This window comes from Brachypodium distachyon, chromosome 1 (genome assembly GCF_000005505.3).
Source record: "Brachypodium distachyon strain Bd21 chromosome 1, Brachypodium_distachyon_v3.0, whole genome shotgun sequence".
NCBI lineage: Eukaryota > Viridiplantae > Streptophyta > Magnoliopsida > Poales > Poaceae > Brachypodium > Brachypodium distachyon.
The window spans coordinates 8320021-8340037 of record NC_016131.3 but is presented as its reverse complement, the minus strand read 5'-3'; the positions used below and the strand labels follow the sequence as shown (position 1 = coordinate 8340037).

The window sequence follows — 20017 nt, the reverse complement described above, 5'->3', positions numbered from 1 at the left end:
CAACATCTTTAGTATTTCACTTCCAAAGCATCTGGACTATTTTGCTTCCAAAGCCTATTTGATTCATAGAAAAATTGTAAAATCGATCATCTTTTGATTCCAAATTATATGAAAAATGTTTGCTTCGGAAAACATAGGGGTTCTTGGGATAAGAGATATTGTTTTAGTAGTAACAAACCCGTTGAGGATGTATTTACTTTTAGGAATTATGTCATCTCGCTCTGTAAGAATAACCCGCTTTAAGAAGACACGTTAAATATCAAACTTGCATTTTGATTCCTAGTAGGTTCGAGGTACAGCCATCTCACTAACGCTCACTATATGATTGGTCTAGGAATAATTATTATTTTTTGCACCAATCTGTACTAGGTTTTAAATGAAAAAAATTGTTGGATACTTGTTTTAAGGCGCAATTGCTATTTACCGCCAAATAGGATCAAGAAGTTTGACCCAAAGGAGAAACATTACAAGATGTATGGAGTAAGATGTAAAAGATTGCAAAACTTTATATGCACATATGTTTTTATTTATTTTTCTACTGGCTAAATGCATGTATGCTACTACAGAATTATCATTAATGTTTTACATAAGTTGCTAAGTTAAATCTGATTTTGCCCTTGCGTTTCCAATTTTTTTTTGTCAAACATCAATTCTCTAAAAATATATATCAATCAAGTCAGTCTTGATCAAAAAATCGTGATTCATGTATATACTATATTGAATGGATGCAATTATATTCATTTTCTAGCAATATAAAGGATGGTCACGATGGAATGAACGGGCGGCCACCAATTCATATATTTATAAGAAGTAAAGTGATGTTGCGTGGATGACATAATGCCTTGACATGTTCTTATGCATTAATATTAGTAGATGTTCCGCGCGTTGTAGCTGCAATTTGCAGCAGCAATTTGTTCTGAACATAGCCAGTTCAGCTGTCTCTATTTGTCCAAATAGCAGTAAGGTGCTGCTAGATAATTTCAGCATGAGATCTGAGCTGCAAAAATGAAGGCAAGGGCAGGTGATCTTGTTCTGTAAAAGCAAGCCAGATGAATTAGCAATTTTACTAGTCTATGAATATTAGCAACTGACGCGCAAGTTCAACGAAACCTGTGCAGACTTCATAAACCATAGCAGTGCTGTAAGATGTCAAGTGTTTCTTTTATATGTATATCCCCTCCTTTTGAGGTAGTTCGCCCACACGTGTTTGTTACTGTAATAAGTATGGGCTACAGCACTGTCACCACATCGTTACCATTTTGAACTTGGACCAATTTGTTCTGCCGATAGCCACGACAAACCCAAAACACGCAGCAGTGTGTTCAATAACATACTGCAATTCCTTAATAGCTTCCGGATCAACAAAAACGAAAGGCAGCAACTCTGCAGTGATTCACGCCAGTATGTTCAATCATAACAAGCCAATGAAAATTGCTAATACAGCAATACTAATAATGTGCTGCAATACAGGAAATAGTTTGAAATCTGCTAATGGACTAATAACGCAGCTCCTGAAGCGAAGATGTCCACATGATGTTGACTCTAGTCACTTCAGCTCGACCCGCTTCGCATAACACGATCCTAAAACATCTTATGATTCACATAGTGCAACCGACCCTAGTACATCTTATGATCTGAATAATACAGGTAGCTGCGTAAATGGACTCAGAAATAAACTTGTGCAGGGTTGAGGCCCAGTTAGTGACCCTCTCCTTCAGGCTTCGATGCTTCCTTGATCTCATCTCCACCCTCATCCTAGAAGATAACAAATGGAATTTATCAGCACTGTAGTTTTGTACACCCCCACGCGCTTGATGGGATGAAACACAGAGAAGAGAATATTACAGCGTTATCGGAGGTCCAAAGAGTCAAGTTATCACGGAGAAGTTGCATGATCAAGGTGCTGTCTTTGTAAGATTCCTCGCCAAGGGAGTCCAGCTCAGCAATAGCTTCATCAAATGCCTAATGGGAATATACAGGCACAGAATTAACGTCATTATAAATAGTAGATACATGCAAGAGACCCTGTTCTTTCATCTCAACTGATAATCCAAATATAATATCAAGTGAAAAAAATCTTTTGATTGATTGACTTGGTTGTTAGTTCTACATAGTTGGGTATACTCATCTCAATAATAAAGATCTCAGTCTAACCTGACATAACGAAAAACGTAGACAAAAACAAGTAGCATTACAAGTGTACTCAATTCAAAAAACATAAATTAACAAGTTATGCAAAATAGCAAAAAGGACTAAATCAGAACTGTCAAATGGGAACGAAAAAACTAACCTGCTTGGCAAGATTGCAAGCACGGTCGGGCGAGTTCAGAATTTCATAGTAGAACACTGAGAAGTTAAGCGCAAGCCCAAGCCTTATCGGGTGGGTTGTAGGCAAGTCGGCGAGTGCAATGTCCTAATTAGTAATTAAATGTCAGTGTCTGCATTGATCAAACATAAGCACTACTAATGGAAAATAAAATTGTCACATACATAAGCAAAAGCATAGCTAGCAGAGTATATGTATCATAACATCATGAAAATGCATATCAGTATAGGGAGTCTCTTTTACCCCATGGTAACACGTACACAACAAGCAAAAGAATAGCTAGCGTAGTATATGTATCCAAAAATCAGAACAATGTACCATCAGTATATGAAGTTCTATTTTCTAAATTTGCAGAGGACATGATATAATGGCACTAACTCACTAGGAGGAATGGCATAATACATATAGTAAACTCATACATGAACTGAATATCATTATATATTAAATTAGCATACAGTCCAAATTCAACCTGGGCTGACTTGTATGCAACGAGAGTGTTCTCTGCTGCTTCTTTCCTCTCAGCACCGGCCTTAAACTCCGCAAGGTACCTATGAATTTACAATTAGCAACTAAACATTAAAATTCCATAACTCCATGAATTTGATCAAGCTAATTCACAGTACACCACAAATAAATACCTGTGGTAGTCACCCTTCATTTTCAGATAGAACACCTTGGACTCAGCTGCAGTGGCTGAGGGGACAAGGTGGGAGTCCAGAAGCTTGAGGATGCCATCACAGATCTTGCTAAGCTCGGTTTCAATCCTGGTACGGTACTCCTTGATTGAAGCGACATAGGCCTCGTTCCCACGGCTCTCCTCCTTCTGCTCAATGGATGAGATGATCCTCCATGATGCCCTCCGGGCACCAATCACGTTCTTATAAGCCACAGAAAGTAGGTTACGCTCCTCAACAGTGAGCTCACCGACATCGGCAGTCTTGGCCACCTTCTCCATGAATTCAACCATTTCCTCGTAACGCTCAGCCTGCTCGGCGAGCTTGGCCATGTAGACATTCTCCTCACGGGTTGCCTCAGCAGTAGACATTTTTCCTCTCCTTTGTTACACGAACTTGCTCGGTACCTGTGGATGTTGTATTAAACTAATGACTTCTCAACTGCTAAATCATAAGTGCAAAATAAGTCCGAAGAGTAACGAGGAACACCCTCCTACAAATCACCATCATTTCCATAATTTGCAGATCATGGGTAGGCTTACAGTTTCCAAATGAAACAATAGATGGACAACTAGCTCGTACTTTTTAACCTATGGAAGGAATCCTTATGGAGAGTGGAGACACCTAAATATTCTAATCCATCCTCAAAGTGACATATCGATACTCTGCTTTTATTCTTCTACTTCTCTGGAAATTCCCCTAGACGAAACTAATATTACGCTATCGAACCTAAGATCCACAGAATATCAAGCATCAGACTACCAACTAAAATTCACGGCAGCACTAGCACAGAGCAATTAACGTTCTTCTCTTAATAATATTACTTTACTAGATCTACAGTTCACCATAGGCGACTCACATCACACCTACCGAGAAACGTACGGATCTACAGAGCTAGTTCTACGGGGGAGAGCAACACGTGCACATTATCATGTCAACGATCTCTCCCCCCCGCCAGATCTCAAAAACTTGCTAAAATGCTCCCACCTCGATCTCCAGCAAAATCACACCAAATCAGGGGGGATACCCTTTATAGTTCCAAAATTCCGGACGGAAAACGCTGCTCTTCGGAACCCTAAACTCGCACATCAGATCTGATCACGAACCCTGACAAGTCCAACGAGCTAAACCTAGATCTGGAACGATCCCGGTTAGAATCGACCATGCCGTGAAAAAAAAAACATTCATCAAATCGAATCCGTCACTGGAGAAGAAGATGGAACTTCGCCTCGGAATCCCGCAACCAAACAGAATAATCTGTTGCTCACACCCAACAAACAACCGCAAAGGGAAAAGGGGGGTCGTGCCATGAGAGAAAGAGGAGGTACCTTTCCTCCGGCGCTTGGAACTTCCTCACGGGCTCCCCTCTCGGCTGCGGATCTCGTGTGTGCGCTGCAGGTTCGTGGGGGGATAGGAAGGAGTGGAAAGGGAGGGGGTGGGGATAGAAAAATAGGAGAGCGATGGGTGCGGCCCCTCGAGAAGCTCGCCTCGCAACGGGGGCAGCCTTCCAATGGGAAGCCGACGCGTCGCGCACCGGGCGGCGCCACGAGGGCAGAGGTGCGGTCAAACCGGGGAGTCCGAGCGAGACGGAAGCGGGGGGTGCCCGTATGCGTGGGACGGGCTCAGTGGACCGGCTAAGGAGGGGAACCGTACGTGGCGGCGCACTATTGGACCGGCCTGTTTTGACCTCACGGCGGAAGGTGTGCACCGATCACGTTCCGCTGGTCATGTCAATGCCATGTGACATGCCACGCCCCACTAGTGTGTGCCCAACAGATACACCAACCACCGGCTAGAAAGAAGTTTTTGTTTGGATTTCAAATGGATCGTACAAAAAAAACTTGGTTGATGCTTAATGGTTGCTTAATCATTTAGATGCCGACTTTTTATAACTACTCACTTCGATCTTAAATTGTTGTCAAAATTTAAGTCAAAAATTTAGAATCAGAAGGAGTACTGTATAAATAGTTTATTTGCTTTTCAAATATAGGTAGAATATAGATAAGCGAAAATTTTACCAAAATTGCAGGGTATAAATGAACACACGTCACAGGCTATCTAATCTTTTTAAGTTTAAATAAAAATTGTTTTAACAACTAATCTACTAGTTGTTGTCTGGTTTGAACATGATCGATCCTTATATTTTGCCTATGTGTGTGAGAGATTTCCGGAAAACAGAAAAAACGGTGGATTGTAGATATAGGCCTTTTCAATTCAAAGGATTTTCACATAAAATTTGGAGGATTTAAATCCTTACAATTTTTTCCTACATTGGTTGTTTGATTTGTAGGATTCAATCACATGGGAAAATTTTCTAAGGATCCATTGCACTGCCTTTCGTAGGAATATTTCCATCAGCTCCAACCTCTTTTTAAGATTCCTTTGTTTTTCTTTTGTTCAACCAAACAAATTTATGTTCAATCATAATCTTGTAGGATTCAAATGGACATGGCATTGCAATCTTGTGACTTTCTTATTCCTGTGTCTTTTCCTATCGTGCGAATCAAAGAGGCCCAAACATGTTAGAGCGAGTTGCACATGCCCAAAGGCTCATCATCTCTCTGGTCGATACATCCTACATCGACCTTACGTTCCATTGCATAAGTCATTGAGGGTTTCCACCATAAGGGGCAACATGATGAAGAGGAAAAAGGCTGAAAACCGTACGTACATATAATCTGAATGCTGATTTGGGTTCAATCTGTATTTAGTTGTTCCAGTCATCATTTTAAAGATGAGTGCTAATCTATGGAGGGTGTGCGAGTAATCTCCATCAAGGTTACGAGTTCGCTGAAGTAATAAAATGACAACATTTCTCTATGCGGATTGCATTCTCCAGCATAATTGTAAATTAACTATAACTCTATAAGATCATATGAGTTATTGTATTGTATGCTTCTTGTCGACGACGCTCTAGTCGAGGGTGCGGTGTCGTGAGAATAAAGTTACTTTGATTCTTCCTCTTTTTGTGGAGGTGTCTTCCTAAGTGGTGTTACGGAGCCAAAGAGTTTTTTTTTTACTTTCCTATGTTCGGTGTGTCTGATTTTGCAAATCTCGGTTTTGTCTCCTTGCACAACCGTTCGTACAGATCTGATGAATTTGTGTTAGCGCGTCCTGAATCATCCTCGGCCCAAGTGTTCAAGTGGTGGTGTCAATGCTCCAGTCTCATTGCAATCTCTTTAATAAGAACTTTGGCGGTACTTCATGCTGAAGAAGATTCTCTAGAGAGAGAAAAAAATCAACTATACTCCTTAGTTATAAGAGTTGTGTTGTAATTTCTTGATTTTTTTTATCCAAACCCTTTACCTATAGTGGATGCCGAGTTTGAATCAAAATATAGATGATTCTGAAAATAATAAAAATAATATCGCCAGGCACTAAAACAAGAAGACACAATAGGCATGAACAGGGCCAAAAAGAAAAACATCGATTCGACCCATCAAAATAGACAGGAAGTTTAACGTTGCACACTTGTCCGCAAGAGACGGGGGTGGCCAGCGGCGCAAAGAACCCTAGCTGAAGAGCTTCATGCGTTAGCCAACGCAACTAAAAGACCGATCTTATGGAAGGAGCTAGACAATCCACTTATACTTCAACACTAGAGGTCGGAAATTGATTCTGCGCCACCACCAGGCTTAACGGCAGGGACTGCTCGGAGTTCCACACAAAACTTACCGTGATTAGGCTATTATAGATGGACAAATAAACCGCCAAATCCGGTGATCAAAAGTCAACAACCATGAAGATAGCTGCACAGAACGTTCTACCCTGTAAAAAGAAAGAACCTTCTACTCTGGCCGATGGTGTATCTTGGATGATATATTGTGAATGTGGCATATACGCCGAAGAAGCATAAGAGCCATTTCAATTTTTTTCATCGTCCGGGAAGGAGTTTACAAATTAGAGTAGGCCCAAAAAGAAATTCTCGCAATAATGCATAGCATGTGCAGCATTGCACCACCAGCTCATCGATAGTTCAGGCGGTTGGGCTTTAGCGTTGTCACTGGGCCTGCGATGTGGCCATTCCTACGTACGTCCAAGTTTTTTTCTTCTTCTTGACACTCTAGTCTCTAAGGTACGTGCAAGTTTGTGCTGATTGCTGAACAGCGCCGGCGAAACAAACACGAATTAGAACGGTGCCAGACAGGAAGGAAATTCTGGTCGATGAGAAACTAAATCAGGGTTTGTATTTGCAGCTCTTCATGCTGCATGCCGGCATGCATGTCTCTATTAATGACCTCAGCATATCCCGGTGGGTACAGAGTCCAGACTGTTCAATGGTGCTTCACAACGAGGCACGGCAGGAGCTCGTCTCCTAGTGGTACTTGCTTCTTAAGATAACGTAGAATTCGTTTTTGGTGTAACGAAGTACTTATAATGATTCGCTTTGCCCTTTTCTTGATGGAATATGCGTACTTATTCATGTAAAAATAATAAAAAGTTGAAGGGTCTTTCTAGGGGGAAAAAAATGTGAAGGTTGTCTAATCAGGACAAATTCTTTCACACGGTAGTTTCACATCGGGCGTGGAGCAAGGACCAAGTCAAGAGTCAAAACAGAAGGTCCAGGATGAAGCTACGTTGATTCAATAGTACTCCGTAGATTCCGGCTCAAATTGGTCGTGGAGCTTCACCTCCCCCGTACGTAGAGCACGAAGCTTCTCGCGTGAAGACCTCTATAGGAGAGGAGATTTGTTTCTCCGTTTTTCCTTTGAAAAAGAAAAAGGAAATCATTGACTTACAGTACGGACACAAATCAGACAATCGCAGATAGAGGTGCAACATGATAACCCTCAGGATACCTTTTGACCATGCTTAGTTCAAACAAATGAACTAAAGTCGTAGATAGAGGTGCAACATGGTGACTCTCAGAGTACCCTTTGACCTTTTTAAATTTTTAGTTTATTTGTTTGAACTAAGCAGGATCAAAAGTATCCTGAGGGTCACAAAGTTGCAGCTCTAATCATAGAATGATCCACGTAAAAAAGAGACTTAAAAAGAAAAATCTCTATAGAATCTTTGGAATAAAAGACATGTTTATTTTCGTCCCATGATTATTGACAAAGTACAAGTTTGTTCCCTCTAATTTTTTTGGGTACGAACCTCATCTCTCACCGGATAAACTTTATCATGATACCATTAAAGTTTAGTCAAACCTGATTCTGATCTAATATGCCAACTGGTTCAGTGGTTTCATTGCCATGTCAGCTCATGACAAAACGATTTCACCTCACCAAGATACATACCTCTATTTCTCCCACGCCCCCCTGTGCTCCCTTACATGGGGCCACAAAATATCGTCCTCGTCGAAACCACCGTCTAGCTGGTCAGAACTTATACATTTTTCTTTCATTTTTTTTTGCAACGAGGTCAGAACTTATACTAGCATAAAGACTAAATTTACTTGGTATTAGCACTACACTTTGGCAACAGTTGTGAGATGAAAAAAACACTTGTGAATAAAAATGTGCTCCATGACTATTATATTGAGTTTATCCAAAGATAGAATCGACATGAGTAGCAAAAACTAACGAGGACATTTTTCTTCCTTTCCAGAAGCTCTACAATTTTTGCTTCCACACTAACATCCCCACCCCCCCCTTCGTGCCGCTGCTGCTGTTCCGCGAGAAAGAAAATATTGACATTGCTGTTGACGTACGTAACCACGACGGGTAACAGGCTACACATGCGTTTCTCTTTCTCAAGTTCCCCTCGCACGCCGAACCCACCGACCAGTCTGATCTGAGTCTGAGTCTCTCTCCATTCACCAGGCCTTCAGTTACGACTCCACCTCGGGCACAGACCAGAGAGCGGCCACCGCCTCGTCCGCTTCCCGTGCGCCCATCACGAAAATCCTCCAAGATGCCTATATAGGGAAGCTCCCCGATTCGCCACACGCTTCGTCGCCAAATTCCTCTCCTCCTCCTCCCTGCAGAGATCCTATACATAGACGGTGTCCTCCGCGCGGGGGCGCACTTCAGCTCGTCTCGCCTCGCGTCCATTCTGCCGCGTGCGTGTGCGTCCTCCGCCCCCCCCCCCCCCCCCCCACCCGTTTAACGGTTGGGCCGCGCCTTCGGTGCTCGCACGCACGAGGGGATCGGAGAGGAGCAGCAGCGACCGACGGCCTCCGCCGCGAAGGAGAGGAGGGAGGGGAGGGGGAGGATGATGCGCTGGTCGTCGTCGGCGGCGCAGGCCGAGCAGCCGATGTGCGACGCGGTGGCGGCCGTGGTGGCGGCGCGGCAGGGGATGGAGAAGCCGCTCACGGCGGTGGCCGAGGCGTTCGAGGAGCTGGCGCGCTGGATGGAGGCCGACGGCGGGGAGCTCCGCCTCGCGCCCTTCGGCGACACCTGCGCCCTCGTCTCCGTCCTCTTCAACTCCCTCGGCATCGCCTTCAAGTTCGCCGAGAGCGAATACGTCACCAAGGTAAAACCGATCTGGCTCGCGGCTGTGCATTTTTTTTTCGGTAATTTGCTGCTCGTGATTGGATCGATCTTCGGGTCAAACTTACGAGATTTCGAACGGCGATGAAACAGAAAGATCGTACGCTTTTAGTCTCCAAGAAAAAAAAGGAGGGAGAATCGTAGAAGCGATGCCCTCTTTTGATTTTGCCTAAATCTTACGCACGCTTGCAATCGTATATTCCTTCCCATCGGATCTTGTAGCGTACAACTCGCAATTGTTCGAATATCCTTTCCGTTTTGCTCGCAGTTAAAAGTAACCACACAAATTTAGAAGCTTTTAGGATTCTCCCAAAAGAAATGTGATCTTATACGTGTTGAATAGACTAGTCGATCGCGCCTACTTTTCGTTTGTTTTTCGCTTGTCGATTGATCACGACGGCTAGAAAGAAATGTAATCGAACATCACCCATGTGATTCATCCAGGTGAACGACCTCATCGGGGCATCCAAGGAGTACGCCACGCTGAACGACATCCTGGACCAGGACGTCGAGAACGACTGCGTCAAGAAGCAGGGCAGCCATTCCCGGAACCTGCGCAGGGTCCGGCTAGGGCTCGGCCTCATCAAGGCTCTCTTCGAGCAGTTCCTCGCAACCGAGTATGTTCTCTTCCAGCCAAGCACAATTTGTCGTCGTGCATTTTGCTCGCCTCTGCTGGCTGCTTCAACATGTTACATGCACGAATGTTTGTATTTAGCACTTATTGTCCTGCCAATTGGACGACAGCTTACGATCTCTCTGTCCGGCGCTTGTTTCTTTTTTTTGGCAGGGGTACGTTGTATGATGCTGCTACGACAGCTTACGGGCAGGTCTGCGCGCCGTTTCATAGCTGGGCAATCAGGAAAGCTGTTGGTGCTGGGATGTACACTCTCCCAACCAGGGAGCAGTTGATACTGAGGTTGAACGAAACTGGTAAGCAAATGATAGCATCCATCGGGATACCTGCTTTTTTTCCAGATGATCTGTTGCTGATACTACCAACCTGCACAAATTCTGTGTACTTGCAGATTGCTCTGTGCAGAAGGAGATGAGGAGATACATTGATGCTTCTAGTCCTATTATAGAATACATCGATAAACTTTTCCTCTCGAGGAACATTGTCTTAGATTGGTGAACTCAACTGAGGATCATACGTGCAGCTCTCTTGACAAGCTGTTACTGATGTCATTGTTTTATTTTATTTCTCGTAGCTTTTTAGCCTTGGTGGGTGGTGGATGCTCTCCCTTTGCACCGTATCGTGTACGTACTGTACGATTATATGAAAATTCTAATTCTCAAGAAAGTAAGTATGGCATTCTAGTATGATCATGCACGGGGCAGTGGATGGAAATCTCCTGAATCCACCACTAGGTCTCCGTTTAAATTTCAGTCTCCAAGTTATTCTTACAAAAAAAAATCAGTCTCCGAGCTAAAATCATCCGAGGGGCTGATCGTTTTTTAAGGAACTGCCATAGTGTCCATGGCAAGATTATTTTATACATATAACAGCAACATAATAGTTAAGAGTATAAGCTAACAACATTAAAGGCTTTGCTTGGATTTAAATTATGAATTCAAGCTCATGGAGATTGAAGAGAACAGGCAACATGAAGAAATTGGGGGATTGAGGGTTATCCCTTGCTCCTCCAACTCCTGGAATTGCACGGTTCGACTTGTTATACCATCTCATTGTTATGAGCTCTCCTCGACAGGAGACGTTGCGGAGCAAGGAAAAAAGGTTAAGAGAGGGCACTTAAACATCTCTAATAGATTATAACTTAAATTAGAGGGGGGCACCGATCTAACAATTGTGTTGGTATATCAAAATTGAATGAGGGCATTGCCCCCCACAGAGCATAAGGTGGATCCGCCCATGGTATGCACTCACATGTTTATGTGAACCATGCCTCTAATTCACCATACGAAAAGTTATTAGCAAATGGTTTGATCGATACCTCCAGAAAGGAAAAAGACTAGGGAATGTATCATGTGAAAAACCTCTATTCAATGAAAGATTTTAATCCTATCCATTAGATCCTAAATAGATGGATAAAATCAATAACGACAATTATTCTTGTGTCCTATGCTCCACCGGAGAGGAAGAATCGCTTGACCACCTCTTTGTCCACTATTCATTCAGCACACGCTGCTGGCGCCATCTTCAGATTATGTGGCCTGCGAATACCTCTTTCTTGGAGGTGCTGCCGGAGGTAAAGACCAGGTTCCAGTCCAAGCTGTTCTTTGAGATTTTTGGGATTGGAGCCTGGAACATCTGGAAGCAACGTAATAATCTCATATTTGAGGGCATTGTCCCTTCATTTGAAGACTGGAAGCACAGAGTAAAGGCTGATCTTATTTTATTGGGCTATGGGGTGCCAAACTCCCTATCCACCTTACTTAGAACTTTGATCTCTAGAGTTTAATTCCTTGTTTTTTATTTCGTCTTTGCAGGGACTTGGTCCCTTTCCTCATGTAAATATGTAACTTTGTGGTGGCTTTTAATATATTTTCAGTAGGAGACTCTCCTGCTGTTCTTTGGGTCAAAAAATTTACTTAAGCACAATTTACATAACACAAGGAAATCTGGGAAGACACTGACATATATATGAGTGCGCTCAATTTGCTTTCATCGACAATTGTAGCACTAAGACATGGTCTTTGCTGTGGATTGAGGAAATTTTAAAGCAACTAGTGTATGAGATGGATGGCACACTTGATGTATATTGGTGCAGGCCAGGGAAGGATATAAATCAAGAGGGAGCGTTGCAATGCATTGAATCAGATTCTGATATTGTGGATATGATCAATGCAGCTGAGCACGACAAGTTTGCCTCTTAATTGGTCACAAGAATTTCCTGAAAACATATAGAGATGATGTGATTTACGGTGTAGGTGGTCCAGAATTGCCTGCTGTTATGATCCCACAGAAGAAGGCTAGGAAGGAGCCATGTTCTGAAGATTGTCAGAAATCAGTTGAAGGGGAAGATGGTCATATGTCAGTTGAAGAACAAGGGCCAGATGATGATATGTCAGTTGAAGTAGAAGATGACAACTTATTTCAACAACAAGCTGAGAAATCAGTTCAAGGAGAAGGAGTATCAGTGGAAGGTGAAATTGATGGATTACTGCCTTCTGAAGATGATTTAGCCGATTTAAATTTTGCTGACACTGACTATGATGCTCTTTGGAGATGATGACCTTTTTGCAGATAATGCGCCCAAGGAATTAAATGATCACAATGAGATAGAGGAGATAAATGAGCTAGAAGATGATACTGCCATAGGTGACCTGGATTTCAGCAAAAAGAAGAGGAGAAGTTGAATTACAAACTCAAAGCATTCAATCCACGGGTTGACATGGACAATCCAGTGTTCAAGGTAGGGATGGTGTTCAATGAAGTAAAGGAGTTAAGGGTGGCTCTGGCAGCTTACAGCATCAGAAACAGAGTGAAGATCCAGAAGGTGAGAAATAATAAAAAAGAGGTTTGAGGCAATTTGCAAACCTGGATGTACTTGGACGATGAAAGCCATAGCTGATAGTAGGTCTGGGGTCTAACCATTAGAACTTATGATGAAAACCACACATGTCAGAAAACTTGGGAGGTGAAGACACTAATTAACTTGGGAGGTGAAGGGTCGGATGTGGTGGAGCTTGACGATAACATCCCAGCCGGGTGGCCGAGTGCCGACTACACGAGGCAGCCGACTGGAGAAGCACAAGACCTGGCGGACCCATTATTCGGATATGGAAGACGCCGTACCGAAGAAGGAAGATGTCGTACCGAAGAAGGAAGACGTCATACTAAAGAGGAAGCCTAGTATAGGAATTAATATGTATCAATCTTGTATAGGAAGGATGCCAGACGCATATCTTGTAAAGGAAGAATCATTAGTAGTATAGAAAGGCTGAGTCCTAGTTGGGTACGAACCCGGCTCCGCCCAAACCCTAGTTGTTTGACTATATAAAGTCGAACTAGGGGTTCTCGATGGGCAGAACACAACTTGTAATATCATATACAAATATTAGATTGCCAACAGGACGTAGGTTTATCTCCATGAGAAGGGATAAGCCGAACCTGTATAAACCCTTGTCTCTTTCGATACACGCACAACCCGATCCCCACCTCCTTCCGTCGGCCCTGCTCTACGATCATCCTCTGTGATGGTATCTGTCTCTGAGATAAATTGACAGAGCTACACAACGAAACCTTCAAGAAGGAAGCGATGTCTGAGGACGTCGTCGTCGCCGGCACCGATAATGTAGATGCAGGGTTTTCACCTGCAGCCACCAAACCCACCGCAAACAGAAGCAGACAGCTCCGCAGTGAGCCTGACGGTCAAGGTCTGACCAGGGACCACCGCACCATAGCGAGCATCGGACGCCACGTGCCAAACCACCATAAGGCACCGTCCAGGACGCCGCAACCGCCCCACGCACCGAATCTGGCCCCATGAGCAGCAGAACAGGACAGCATGGCCCTGGCCCACCCCGCCCAGATCGGGCCTACAACCCCGCCAACGGTGGCCTCGTGCAACCACGCGGCCTGCCTGCACGCCGCTTAGCCCCGGCGGCCTCCTCGTGCTGCCCCATCCGCAGATCTGTGCACGCCCGCGCTGCCACGCACCGGTGACAACATGCCGCCACGCACGCGCCTCCAGAAGAGCCGCCGCCGCCTCACCTCATTGGATTCGGCGGCCTGCCACGGATCCGGCCAAGCTGCCCACATATCCGACGCCGCCAGCCATCATGGCACCCGGAGCTGGAAAGGAGAAAGAAGCACCCCGAAGGGACGCCCCACTGCCGCCATCCTCGCGCGGTGAGGGGGCGGAGGAGGGAGGTAGGGGCCGGAGGTCCAGGCGCTGGGGTTGCCGCCTGAGTCGCCCGCGAGGAGATAGTGGCTTTGTAGGGTGTTGGCTTGTGGCGAACTCTGCAGGTGGACCATGCATCTGTTTGTATAATGAATTTGTTTCTATTATAATATATTTTTATAGGCTATTTTATTTTTCCAATCATTCTTATAATTTAAAACAAGGGAGTATTACATGGATACTTATCGAAGTACTCTCACCCCTCTCGTGCCACCAAACATGTTGTCTAGTTGACATCTAAGAGGGTCATGAGAGAACTGAATCTCATCGAGCATGGTGAGGGGAAACTATTCCTCGGTAAGTTCATTTCGATGTTATAACCGATCTCGCTTAGGACCCAAACACGTATTGAAATTGAATAGACGGGGAAAGAGGAGACGAGGAAGCTCGATTTATGATGATGGCTGACCCCCGCCACCGTTGTTTTACCTGTAACCATGTGCGTGTGGGCTAGCGTGTCAGTAAATAGCCATAGAGATAGTGTTTGGTAGGAAGGGATTAGAGGAATTATCCCTATTTTCCCCCATAAAACACCACACTTTTGTACCAATTAAAAATACTTCTCATACTACTATTTTTTTTCGAGAGTTTTGGGTGAACACCCAAAACTCTCAATATCAAAACAATAGTAACTAAAAAATACACTAGTGCCAAACAAAGCCTGAAGGTTGCTAGGATACCTGCCTTCTCAGCTGATCCAGCCATCGCGGTGTCTGTGCACCATCAGATAGACAGGGCACGGGTATGGGTGGCCAACGGGCTGGGCTTTTTCGCAAAACCCGAAAGCCAGCAGTCTTGGCCCGGTTGTGCCTGGCCCGGCACAGATTTAGCACGGGTATAGATGGCCAACAGGACGGGCTTTTTTGCGAAGCCCAAAAGCCCAACGGGCTTGACCCGGTTGTGCCAGGCTCGGCACATATTTAATTGAGCTGGATGCCTCATCCTCAAGCCTCACAACACTAGAAATAAATCATGCCGGCCTCAACACTCAAAACCAAGGACCTCCCCTTCTATCCTTCCACTTGCATACCACTAGGCCAGACTACCTGTTCCGTTTAGTTCACAGCGCAAGGCCCCCATTTGACCATTTTATGTGACTGTCATGAGGAAAAATAGGCCAGCGGGCTGCCTGGGCCGGTAGTTCCTGCTTCCGCACTTGCTCCATGTCCCCTACCGTTGTGATCACCCCCTCGTGGGTTGATGGCATTGGTGATTGTTGGCTCTGACGACAGGGCGTGGGTGGAGCTCAGCCACCACGAGGGCGCCACTTCTGACGAAGAAGGCAAACGAGGCCTCTCGGGTGGCGTAAATGGAGGTGGTGGCTAGCGGCCGGTGTCCTCGTGCGTGCTTTCGCCGGATCCAATGTTGCTCAGTTGACACCGATGTCTTCCATTTATCCCTCGCACAATGTATTTTAATGTGGGTTTTTTCTTCCTAAAGTACAAAAGGTTAATAATCCTCGCTCTGTTTTTCTGGCATTTGATCTAATGACAGGAATATTGTGTCCACGGTCAACTTGGACCTGGAAGCAATTGCTCTTCAAGCGCACAATGAAGAATATAACTCTATAAGGTGGGATCACATTTTTCGGGATGTATTATTTTTACTTGTTTTGTGAATACATAGTGCTGCCAGCATGCCTGGTGCTATATTTTAGCTAGAAGATGTCCGAGGCATTGCTACGTAATCGTGTTAACACAAAGGTTTAAATAGATTCTTAAAATTAATTAAAACTAATGGGAAAAAAAATGTAAAGGTGTTCTTCTTTTACATTTAAAAACAATTAAAATTAAGAAATATGTGACAACATGATGTATAAAAACTGAATTAAAAAAAGGACACGGTTGATTTAATGAGGTGACATGGTTTGAATTGGTAGAGTAATGCAAAAATGTAAAATAAAGTTAACATGCATGGATTAAGAAAGGACATGCATGACTAATGAGGTGGCATGGTTTGCATGGTAATGATCTGATCGACATACTTTTATATTTATAGAAATGTATTGTGATGGACCTGCTGAGCCGGCATGCTTGCATGCTCAGAGAGTTAGGTAGTGGAGTGCTCCTATTTAGATATAAAAGATGTCTGGTGCTCTGTTCTGTGACTTTTCCTATTTAACAATGTCTATTTTTTTTAATAGAGCCACTAGGCTCTCCCCATCTATTTTCAATAAAGAAACCGTCAGTAGTTCAGTACAGCCCGTGGCCAAAAATAAAAGGAAAAGGAAATAGCAAATTAGGATCAATACATTGGACAATGTCTATTTGGCATGTTCTTTGATTGTTTGACCTTAAATTCGTGCAATCAGTTTGCTACCATCCAATAGGACAATAGCTAAAAGCAACAGCCATACATTCATGTTATGAACCAAATGAATGTACAGTGATTTGATGCTGTACCAATACGACGCTGATCAATAAAGTTCATGTTTATCATTTCTGATGCAAATTATACCTTTTATATTACATCAAATGCGATATCATGTACGAATAAATATGCAGGGATTCCCATATATCTTTATGTGAACTTAGCCAGCAATGCAGCATCGAATTTAGCAATGTGAGTTAAGACGATCCCATCTCTCACTACTGATAAGATACGTCTAAAATACTCAGTTCTTGTATTGAGATATGCTCATAATTACTCCCTTTGTCCGTGTTTATAAGGCCCCACAGAATTCTAAACTGAATTTGACCAAAAATTACATTGGTAATATCATATCATTTTGCCACAAAAGAAATATCATTGTTTTCATATTGAAAAACTCTTTCTAGTGGTATAAATTATACATATTTTAAATATTATTTGTATAATTGTTGGTCAAAGTTTGGCACAAAATTCAATATAAGCCTTATAAACCCCAACAGAGAGAGTAAATTTATTTAAATTAGACATATTTCATAATCTCTTATACCAAGAGAGACATTAGAAAATAGCCTAATAGGACTACGAGTTATGCACCATGAAAATTAAGCAAATAAACATTATCAGGAGATTCTACATTCAAGATAATAAGATATAAGAAATAATGATATGCTAGAAAAAAAAAGACAGTTATTTTTATTAGTTACTCCCTCTGATCCTAAATTCTTAACTCAAATTTGGTCAAATATGGATGTATCTATTCTTAAAAAGCGTCTAGATACATGTAATATTTCGGCAACAATTTGGGACAGGAGGCAGTACCCAATTAATCTTTGTTGATTTTAAATTCTCTTGAACCTAGAGAGAAAATAATGATATACACATATTTCGTATTCAATTCAGTGCTATACATTAAATAGGACATTAATATATGCCATCCGTAGAAGGCACTAAAATTGGATGCTAAAGGTCACCAATTATTATTTGACAACAAATACATCCAGGCTTTTCCTATAAAGACAACCATGGAGAGTTCCTTTGAGACAGATTCACTCATCATCCGCATTTTGCAGTTTATCGAATTGCCTCACCAGTCTCCATGGCGCAGTTCTTGAGGGGCAGCGTCCAAGAACTCTTACTTCTTTGTTTCACTCTTCTTGTGTGTTCTGCCGTTCTACGATGCACTTCTGGTAAGCCACAAAGGAAAGTTCATTTGTTTGGAACTACTAAAGTTTTCGCAATGATTTTGAACCCATTTTCGTGGTAGTTGATTGTGATTGGATTTTTCTTCTTCTTAGCAAATGTTTCTGCATATAAATATGTATAACGTTTTGTTTTTATGATGACTTGATGAGAGAATAAGCCAGTATTCCTTTGTATCAGGCAGAAGCATCAATGAGGTGCGTAGCAACACTACCATCGGAGTAAACAACACAATCAGCGCTATACAGCGACCACCATGTTCAGAGGACCCGAGTCAAAATTACTGCTGTCAACTGGATAAATTGTGCTGGCCAAGTCTCGATGAGTGCTTCCATAATTGTCCATGCAAGATACGTTGTCATGGTGGGAAACACTGAAGACGTGTGAGAGCTGGGAGAGGGCTCAATTTAGTTGTCCAAAACTTGTGCTTCTTCCCGTGACTATATCCCAATTTTGTAAGTCGCAAGCAAGAATAATAAAGTGTTAGTCAAGTCACGATCCATCTGGCTCTCTTGATGAAATTAATTACGCTTTTCAAGATCGAATAAAGTCCGCTCTTACACACTACCTACGGTACTATGCGCACATTTTGACCACCCAACTCTAAAATGCGCCGCATTTCAACGTCCGCTTGTATGCCATGTTGTCTTTATGATGAGAGGACAGATCTTGGAAATTCAGTTTGTGTCTCGAGCATCAATCCTCTCGACGCTAGAGACAATATTTTGGGATGAAATGTTAAATCAGTGGGGGATTCTACACAGTGGGACTCAACAACACACATGTTGACTTCCAATTCTAGATGTGTGTCGTTTATTTGTACTTCACATATTTGGGGAAGTAATTATCCATTAATATGTTAATTATAAATTCTCTAGGAATTCCAGAACTAATCAAAGATTACTCGTACAACCATTATCTTTGTTAATCTACTTCCTTCTCTCCTCGCCTATAAGCTACAGATACAGTGAGCTTAGTTGATGATGGTTGGATGCTGATCTAACGGCTGCGAGTAGTGAATGAGATTTTTGTTAAATAAAAATCAGGCAACTTTTGTTCTTTTCATACTCCCTCCGTACCAAAGTGACGTGGATTTGTATAAAAATCTATACAGATCCATGTCACTTATTTCAGGACGGAGGGAGTAAAAAATATCCCAAGGCTTCGAATAGATGCACCGCAAAAATTTAAACCGGAAAACAAATGAAAAGAAAGATCTTACCTCATCTTCCTCTCGGCTGTCACACAGCTTTCCCCCGCTCCATGCTCTCCACGTGATCACACCTCCGGTCCTCCACATGCCCTGCGCGCACACACACAGTCGCACAGAGCCCCTGCCGCGTCATGTCTCTCCTTGCTTCCCCGTCGACGTTCGGCATGGGCTCCGCCGCTGCCCGCCGTCGCCTCCCTCTGGCCACCACCCCGCTCCTTGGCCGCCATGCCGCTCTGCACGTGGCGCTCGCGCGCCGGGCGGCGTCTCGTCCTATACGCGCCGGGTCGGCTGCTCGTGGAGCTCGACGGGAAGAAGCGTCGCGGCAGGGTCGACGCCCCCGCACCACCCGACGCGGACGAGGACTACGCCGGGGCGTGGGAGGGGGTGGACCGAACCTCATCGATCATGGTGAGGGGAAACTATTCCTCGGTAAGTTCATTTCGATGTTATAACCAATCTCGCTTAGGACCCAAACACGTATTAAAATTGAATAGACCGGAAAGTGGAGACGAGGGCCACCGTTGTTTTACCTGTAATTAACCATGTGCGTGTGGGCCAGATGTGTCAGTAAACAGCCGTAGAGATAGTGTTTGGTAGGAAGGGATTAGAGGAATTATCCCTATTTCCCCCCATAAAACACCCACTTATGTACCAATTAAAAATAAACTCTCAAGTATCAAAACACTAATAACTAAAAAATACACTAGTGGCAAACAAAGCCGAAGGTTGCCAGGATACCTGCCTTCTCAGTTGATCCAGCCATCGTGGTGTCTGTGCACCGTCAGATAGCGGGCGCGGGCATGGGTGGACAACGGGCAAGGCTTTTTCACGAAACCCGAAAGCCCTACAGTCTTGGCCCGATTGTGCCAGGCCCGGCACATATTTAGCACAAGTATAGGTGGCCAACGCGCCGGGCTTTTTCGCGAAACTCG

General features: G+C 43.6%; 2 protein-coding genes across 3 annotated transcripts; one reads left to right on the top strand and one right to left on the bottom strand.

Annotated features, from left to right (window-relative positions):
- Positions 1–1364: 1364 nt before the first annotated feature.
- LOC100839161 (14-3-3-like protein A) lies at positions 1365–4484 on the bottom strand. 2 transcript variants are annotated; one of them, XM_003560726.4, is made up of 6 exons: positions 4329–4484; positions 2965–3407; positions 2796–2874; positions 2291–2413; positions 1846–1962; positions 1365–1755 (listed from the first exon to the last, which is right to left on the bottom strand). In XM_003560726.4, the coding sequence occupies exons 2-6, from the start codon at positions 3369–3371 to the stop codon at positions 1699–1701; spliced, it is 783 nt and encodes a 260-aa protein (XP_003560774.1). In that variant the 5' UTR covers positions 3372–3407; positions 4329–4484; the 3' UTR covers positions 1365–1698. The 2 variants fall into 2 exon arrangements, with proteins under 2 accessions (XP_003560774.1, XP_024311557.1); XM_024455789.1 differs by lacking the exon at positions 1365–1755 and having other exon boundaries at positions 1780–1962.
- A 4340-nt stretch (positions 4485–8824) lies between these two features.
- LOC100833835 (ACD11 homolog protein) lies at positions 8825–10757 on the top strand. Its single transcript, XM_003559471.4, has 4 exons — positions 8825–9420; positions 9882–10054; positions 10225–10367; positions 10463–10757. The coding sequence occupies exons 1-4, from the start codon at positions 9160–9162 to the stop codon at positions 10567–10569; spliced, it is 684 nt and encodes a 227-aa protein (XP_003559519.2). The 5' UTR covers positions 8825–9159; the 3' UTR covers positions 10570–10757.
- Positions 10758–20017: the final 9260 nt, after the last annotated feature.